Raw genomic sequence first — 8723 nt, 5'->3', positions numbered from 1 at the left:
TCTCTCTCCCTCTCTCTCTCATAATTCCTTTTTATAAACTCATTTCTTTAGGAAATCAGGCGTGCCCTGTGTGAAAAGTTCAATGAAGCCATATGCCTCTCAACAGTTCTCGGTGAAGAGGCTCTGTCGCTCTCAATCTGAAATCTGCGAGGCTGTTCCCTCGTGACTTTGCACTTCTAATTCTTTTCCGAATTATCATTGGTTATTGTGTAGGTTGACGCCTCTTTTAACACTAACGGGTCATCTAAGAGGCAGGACTTCCGAATTTAGCGTCCATCTCAAATAGGCCAGGGCCAACCAATGGCTTTGAGCTGTAAAATCATTATAACACAACCCAAGTTCAGAAGGCTATGTCGGAGATTGAAACCACGGCCATCCGCTCCGTAGTCTAAGAGTAAGCTAAATTCGTGCCTCTGCATATCCGTTGTTATAAACGGCTTTTCTAGGAGTAATGATCTACAGTTGTAGTCGTCATGCCTACACACAATAAATAAATTACAAGATCTAAGGCCTCAAGATGAAATTGAATAGCTCTATCTTTTAAAAGGCAAATGAGACGTTCAGAATCCCTCCTGGTTTCGAAGCATAGCCTCCGTCTAGCATGTCTTCCAAATGCGTTGCCAACATGATGGGTGCTATCCTAAATTCAATGTCATGGCGTATTTGGGTACGATCAGTCACCTGAGCTTTCTTCTATTTGGATAATTTGAAAAACTTTTGTGGCCCTTCATCCTCTCCATTTTGACATTTAGGAGACAGACCGCTACCATAGAATTACAAAGTTCTATCTGACGTTTTTGGCTGTTTCGAATTTTTAAAAACTATGAGGTCAGAAACCTGCGCTATTACAATCATATGATTATTTGGAGTCGTTATCAAGTGATGTTTGCATTCGAAAGAGCTTGACATGCTATGAAACTCTAATTTTTTTCCGTCAAATTTATCAAAAGTAGGTGTTGAGAAGATAGAACGTTGTAATTCTGGTGCAGCGAGATTTTATATTGGAGGTCATGTCTCCCGAATTATGTCATTAGTCCCTGTGCATACAAGATCAATTTCCACTTACCAAACAGCTGCGAGTATGTAAATAAGGCAATGTTTGCCCCTTTGTCTCTCTTCACAGCTAAGTGGCCTTATGCTTCGCAGTCGTGTGACGGGCAGAAATTTTCTTATTACGTGTGGGGTCATAGAGTGTGGAAAGAGACACGTAACTGGGGCTGCAGGTGGTTGGTGGCTGCCAGTGATAGATCTTACTTTTCTTCTTCCTTTTCCTTATTTCTTCCTGCCTTTTAGATGTCTTTTTCCTGCACTGAATGACCATTGCTGTGTTAAAATGCTGCCTTTACTCATAATAAACCAAAACGAAACAAAACTGTATTCCACTGCATCAATTCTCATCTTCAGTCTTTTTTACTTGAAATCAACAAAACTGAACAAAGCAGAGATTCTTGTGTGGTTGGTTTGCTCCTACTTTCCTCTCAAACAGCTACCTTCCTTATCTCCCCTCCTTCTATTTTTTATATGTTACTCTTTTGGTAACATCTCTAAAAAAAAAACCCACTAAAATTCCATTGTGATTCCCCTCCACAGACACGTCCCGAGTTACGCCAAACTCTGTGTCTTCGCTATGCTGTTCAACCTCGTGCTGGGTGTCGTGGCATTCTTTCTCAACAACCGGGCGAGGCGGGAATACCGACGTCATCGCTTTAGCCGCGCCAATATCTTGTACTTTTTCGTCATCATTCTTTGCACAACCTCCATATTCATCACTATCTCGGTGGCCACTTTGCTGTTGGCGAATGGGATCGTTGAGGGACCAGCACAGGTGGAAAGAGACCGTATCAAGGAGAAGTTGGAGTGTCAGGCCAAGTATCTGGGTCAGAGTTTTGACATTATGAACTTCTACGGGATGGAGGAAGAGGTTTTTTGCACGTTTGCCAATAACGAAGGCGTTATGCAGGCGTTGATGGGTTATATGATGGATGTCAACATAATGAAGGGTATGGTCAAGACCAAAGTGGAATGTAAGCTCACTACTGTAGAACAAAGCGGGAGTGAGGCTTCTCCTGATCACAGCAAGTCTTTGGGCATTGAAAACTTAAATAGCATAGGTACTGCTTTAGAAAACGGGAGCTCTTCTTCTATAGATGGGAATCTGAATTCGACAGGTGGGACAAAGAAGGAGAAAGGGGAAACAGGGGATTCAAACACAGTCCCCACTCGTGGAGACAATGAAAGGCTGGCTGCTCGAGGAAAGGAAGACTTTAACAGCAGGAATGAGGTGGGTTCTCCGCGTAACACAAAGCACTTGGTGCCTCAGACTCACGATACTGTGAAAAAATCTGAGGAAGCTCCCTATGTCTCTGACAGCATGAAGCAGTACTTGAACGAGTTGCAGAAGAAGAATTCTCATTCTGGGACGTCAGACTCAAATATTGGCGTGCAAACGACAAATCAGACAAACAAGGCAAATACTGCCCCAGAAGGTGATGGTTTCACGGAGATTAATAGAACTGAGAGCATAAAACCTTCACTAAACACTTCTGTTACTCTCGGCTCAGACTTTACAGCAACAAATATGAATGATACCAATGTTGATGAGGCTTCACAGCTGTTCGGCGAAGTCTCTGCCAACAGTACACAATTTGAGAAATTTACGAGCAATAAAACTCAGTCCATAAGTCCTGAGACACCTGCTACACAGGGTGGAGACAATCCATCATGGAGCTTCCTAAACTCAACTGGAGACACAGCATAGCAGTAAGGAACATGTCTGCCAAAGCAACGTGTGTTTTTGTGCAGAGAGCCCTTATTATTGTGTTTGTGTGAATGGCTTTCTGCTCAAAGCGCGACCTTCATCATAGGACAATCTACAATACCTTCTTTACTCCGATCAAAATCATTAGAGCATGTTTCACTAGCATCTATGGTGTAGCAGTGACGTTATTCGGCGCTGTACGCACTCTCTGCTTGGAAGTTGGACCCCGCCCAGCTGGGGTAGGCATCGTATAAGACCTAAGTTCTGTTGATGCAGGCTTAAAACTCGCACAATGTCTCCCATGCTACGTTTTCTGCTGTTGATATCAGCATCTCAAATTGTTTACACAGAACAACTGAAGTACCTGGGCGTCCTCGTAGTGCCGTATGGCGTCACGCACTCAAAGAAAACGCCCACACTCGCTGGATCAAAGACATCCACAATTTCAAGAAGAGAGTACCACATTTGTGGCGCAGTATGTAAAGGATTAGATCAACCATGCGGACGTTTGTGGCTCAAGTCCGAGCGGTGTTCGAATACTTTGTTCTACCTTAAAAGAATACTTTCTCTCATCCCGGTATCTGAAACGGACTTCCAGTAGCAGCAGAAAAATAAAAATGGGTCTCAGAACTACTGTTCCATATTAGTTGAAGAATTACATGATTGGAAACGCACTGTCTCAGCGTGTACTTATATATGTTTGTTGTATACATCATGGGTAAAATTAATTGGAAAATAATTATGTTTACCCCTGAAATTGGCAGGGTTTCGCACAACCCCCCCCCCCCCAACCACCACCAATATTGAAACCAAAAAAAGTTGAGAAAAGACCTATCTAGAACAATGACTCTCTAGGATATGGTTAGAATCCTTGTCTGTCTGCCCTCAGCAAGAATTTATTGTCCAACAGTATGGCAGGTTTCACATTTTACAAGAAGCCCTCCCTCGTCTCCATTTTCAGACTGAAATGTAAAGGCTTGGAGAACAAACGACCTTGACCCGTGAGTTCAGCAGTCAAGATTTGTTTCAAGTGAAAGGGAAGCGGCGAAAATTAATACAACAGTTTTTTACCGCATATGAAGAGCACAGTGGTAAACTCTCCTTATAGTCGAAAATCTGAGTTATTACACAAAAAACTAAGCAGGTGATTGCTTGAGAATAAAAAGCTTCCTTTAACAGTTTCGTTGTATTCGAAGCTACCAATGACAAATCGCCGCTGCTTTTATCCTTTGTTTATCTTGTTGTTCAAAAATGACAAACCTGTTATCGTCAAACGTAGGTGCCATAGTTTTTTTTCTAAACAATGGCGCGAAGTATTATGGCTTTTAAGGGTAGTTATTTGTATCATGTCGTGCTTCGTTGTGAATCTCACCATCATCACCATCGTCAATGCCATACTTATATATGACATATCCATCCTTTAAAAAAATTATTATTAGTATGATTGTCATTGTAGTAGTTATTTTGTTGTTGTTGTTGTTGTTGTTGTTGTTGTTGTTGTTGTTGTTCTTCTTCTTCTTCTTCTTCTTCTTCTTCTTCTTCTTCTTCTTCTTCTTCTTCTCCTCCTTCTTCTTCTTCTCCTCCTTCTTCTTCTTCTTCTAAATGTCATTGTGTTTGTCGCTTACCTCATAGCTTTTTGTGATCAATCTGTTTATTACGAGAGCTGTTGGGAGGACACATAAGTAATTATTATCTATTTCACATCACTATTATTATCCTTTGAAGTCACAATCATCATCTGAAGTCTCTTGAAAACATAATTGAATATATCTTCTATTTACCCTCCACTTCTCTCTCAATACTCAGTACACCTGCTATCTCTACTGGCAGCTGCTGTTTCTTTTTTTTACAGACAATTTGTTTTTGTGTGTACATAACCATTATTGATACAAATAGATTTATATCTATAGTGTGTGTGTGGGTGAGTGGGGAGGAAATGGGGTGCGTGTAAACGTTATACTGTACATAATATTTTTAAAGTTGCATACTTGTAAATATAGATATGTGTGTGCGTTTGTGTATGTATGTATGTATGTATGTATGTGTTTGTGTGTGTGTGTGTGTGTGTGTGTGTGTGTATGTATGTGCGTGCGTGCATGTGTGTATGTGTGTGTGTGTGTGTGTGTGTGTGTGTGTGTGTGTGTGTGTGTGTGTGTGCGTGGGTATGTATGTGAGCACGTAAAGTTTTTCTGTTTTCTGTCAAGTCAAAATTGTAACTTCTGACAAATGAAAATCCTTTTGATTTTAATTTAGATGTATCGTTCCTTTAAAGAGGATTCGTTACAAAAATGGTAACGTTCTTGTCAGTTCTAAGTTGTGTTAATTAAGTAGAACGGTCCTTTGCTGTTATGAAAAAAAGCAAGATGAAAAGATAGGAACAGCGTAAGACCTGTACAGAAGAAAAAACGACTGGTGGATGCATTTGAGTGGCTGTTATCTCTTTGAAGCATGTTGGGTTTTTTGTTGTTGTTTTTTCTGTAATCAAAATTGTCAGGGTTTTTTTCCTTTTGATGCCCAAAATGTTGAGACTTTCAAATGCTTTCTATTTGTGTTTCCTTTGATTTCAAGCTTTCAGTTTTTATTAATGACGACAACATGCGTATGAGAGGATAGATTTTGGGAGATGTGGTTCCATTAAATATCTTTAAGATTCAGCATGTTGTTTGTTTCACAAGGAAAACAAGGAGCGATATTATACATGATTTATTTTGTGTCTCTAACTCCATAGTTGTAGCTTTATGTCCTCGTGAGCAGTATAGACGATTTGTTGTAAATGTTATAATTAAAGTGGCTCAAATTCTTCCGCGAAAAATCAGCCTCAAAACATTAAGATTTAACGCTTAGGATTTTCCACACACGTATTCGTATTGCCATATTGTACAGATGATGCTGACATGATTTTGAATGTCACATTGGAACTTCGTGCCATAAGGATACCTCAGATATTTTTGTAATAAGAATTTATGTCAGTGCCATTGCGTCAGTTACTGCTATTTTGATTTTACCTTGAATTCTGCATGCCATTACTAAAAGATGATATTGCCATAATTGTTTGAGATTTACTGATGGTTTTTTTATATGATTGTCACATCATGAAATGATAATGAATATACGATTAAATGTGTATTGTTGTTTTACATTGGTTTGCTGTTTTATGTGTATTGAGTGAGATTTTGAATTGTCATCCCTAACTGCTTTCTTGGTAATATCATGCTGGACCATTCTTGAGTCCTTAGTTTTAATTTGTAATAATGTTACAGTGTAATTTTGACTTTTGATGCAGAACAGCACATGTTTAAAAATAGAACTTACAACTACAGGTGTACAAGTTCCACAGACATGTCTTAAAGTAGAACCTGATGCGGGTGTGCAAGTCTCTCATACTTGTCTAAAAATATGACCTGTAACGGGAGTATAAATCTCTCATACTTGTCTAAAAACAACCTGCAACGGGTGTATAAATGTCACGTGCCTTTTCTTCCGAACCATTTAAAATATTGAAATAATATGCCATTGACGTCACCAGTGCAGTGATCAGGCCTTTTTTATCGTAGCGCACAAAGGACACAAGTTCTAATTTGTAAGAATGGTACTGTGTAATTTTTAGTTTTGATGCAGAAAAGCAAACATACTTGTCGAAAAATAGAACCAACAACATGTTATAAGTCTCTCGTGATTTTTCTCCCGAATAATTTAGAGTATTTAAATGTGTACCACTGGCGTCATTGGTGCAATGATCAGACTGTTTTTTTTATTGATGCGCACAAAGGACAGAAGTGCGATTCCCATGTGGGGTGGTCTGTTTTATAGAGTTTATCCGCCTTTCTGCCGTAATGCTCTATCCCACTCAGCTCTGAATGGCGCTGACAGACAGCCTGCCTTCTAAACCATCAAAGTTGGGGCTCAAAACCTATCATTTTAAAAATTAAATAATATGTGTAGAAAGGTAATAACAACGCATTTGATGCCAAACTTCGCCCAGGCTGGCTTGTTTAAGTTAGTCATGTCATTAGTGTATGTGTCTACGCGCGCGCGCGCGCGCGCGTGTGTGTGTGTATGTGTGTGTGTGTGTGTGTGTGTGTGTGTGTGTGTGTGTGTGTGTGTGTGTGTGTGTGTGTGTGTGTGTGTGTGTGTGTGTGTGTGTGTGTGTGTGTGTGTGTGTGTGACACAATGCCTGGCTCCGAGTATACGAGATGCAAATGAAATAATGCAATTAGAACTGAAAGCTAAATGTTTTACGCCCCCATCGACAGAACTTAGATCACAGAACAGGAAGCAGGCTTCTTCGAACCTGCCTGCTCCTGCTAGCGCCAAACCTGGGCTGAGAGTGATACATTATTACAGTACACAGACTGAGATACGGGGTGCTCTCGTAGCCTTGAGGTTAAGGTGTTCATCTCTCATAGTGACGAAGGCTAAAGTTTCGTGCGTGCATTTTCTCTCTTTTTTAGCGGGTTGAAAAAAAGGGGTTGGGGGCGTGTTGAGCTTTTTAACTCTCTAGACATAATTTCTTGACCGTTAATTTTTTTTCTAATGTCCACTTGCAAAACCTTTTTGATTCCTTTTGCTCTATCAATGTGGTTATTTGACAGGCCTTGTCTTCATGGCTGTCGTCATTGTTGCTCCCGTTAATGGCGTGATTGTTGTTGCTGTTACTATTATGGTTGTTTTTATTGTTGTTGCTGTTGTTATTGCTGCTGTTGCTGTTGTTGTTATTGTTGTTGTTGATGTTGTTGTCGTTGAAGTTGTTTTGTGTTATTGGTTTCACTTCTGTGTTTGCAACTTTTGCTGTAGTCCGTGGTGATGTTGTTGCAGTTGTACCTTATATTTTATAACAAAAGTATTACCCATGGTAAAAATGATGGTTGTTAATCTATCTGCATAATAATGTTATTTTTTTATTGTAAAGGTGTCTACAGTTTTTAAAAATGCAACGCCCTAGTGTTACCTTTTTACTGCAAATCTCAAATTGTGTGTGTGAGAATGCGTGTGGGACTATAGTGTGTGTGTGTGTGTGTGTGTGTGTGTGTGTGTGTGTGTGTGTGTGTGTATTTGTGTATTTGTTGTTGTTGTTGTTGATATAGGGTCTCACAATATACATTTTCTGTCGTTTAATTTGTCTGTTAAATTGAGTAAATTATTCTATATTGTACAGCGCAATTAGAGCCTTCTGGGATTCGTTTTTTTAGCCCCCGTTTAATTTTTTTTTATATCATTATTATTATTATAATTCTTATCATCATCATCATCATCATCATCATCATCATCATCATCCTCATCATCATCATCCTCATCATCATCATCATCATCATCATCATTATCACCATTACCATCTTCCTCATCATCATCATTTTATACACTTTTGACACTGGCATTAGATGGTAGACAATCCAGCCAATATCAGTAATGCAGTCGTCTGTGGTATGAGCGTTTACACCATCATTATTGGTATACATATCATCATCATCATCACCATCATCACCATCACAATCATCATCATCACCATCATCATAACCATTTTCCTCTCAAACAGCAATAGCAGAGTCGCCACCACAACCACCACCACCACCATCATCATCATCATCAGATCATCATCATCCTCATCATCATCATCATCATCAGATCATCATCATCAGAAGCAGCAACAGCAGCAGCGCAGGAGAAACAAATATACAGCACCTGCAAGAGAAGAATAATATTATGCTACATCAGCATCAGCATCAACGTTGTCATCACTCTCATCTGCAGCAAAAACCCATCAGCAATGGCCTCGTCAATAAAACAATTATCAACAACAGCAGCAAAAATGGAAGCAGCGGCACCTGAAACCGTCATCTCAGACACCACGACGATATCCGCTGCGTGGTCCATTAGCACAAAAGCCCTTTGATCATGATCCTCTTCATAATGCTGTGCATAATAACATGGCATTACGCGCTGGGTCATTGGCCTCTTATAATATATA

General features: G+C 39.8%; 1 protein-coding gene across 1 annotated transcript in view; it reads left to right on the top strand.

Annotated features, from left to right (window-relative positions):
- The window catches only part of LOC101848638, a gene marked incomplete at its 5' end in the record, with an annotated part of 24365 nt that extends 20142 nt beyond the window's left edge, over positions 1–4223 (top strand). The window contains 1 exon segment of the mRNA XM_013090772.2: positions 1591–4223. Within this exon segment, the coding sequence (XP_012946226.1) occupies positions 1591–2758 (1168 nt within the window). The 3' untranslated portion in view covers positions 2759–4223.
- Positions 4224–8723: the final 4500 nt, after the last annotated feature.

Source organism: Aplysia californica, unplaced genomic scaffold, assembly GCF_000002075.1.
Source record: "Aplysia californica isolate F4 #8 unplaced genomic scaffold, AplCal3.0 scaffold01497, whole genome shotgun sequence".
Classification (NCBI taxonomy): domain Eukaryota; kingdom Metazoa; phylum Mollusca; class Gastropoda; order Aplysiida; family Aplysiidae; genus Aplysia; species Aplysia californica.
Note: the sequence above shows the minus strand (reverse complement) of the source record. Positions and strands in the feature narration are given on the sequence as shown.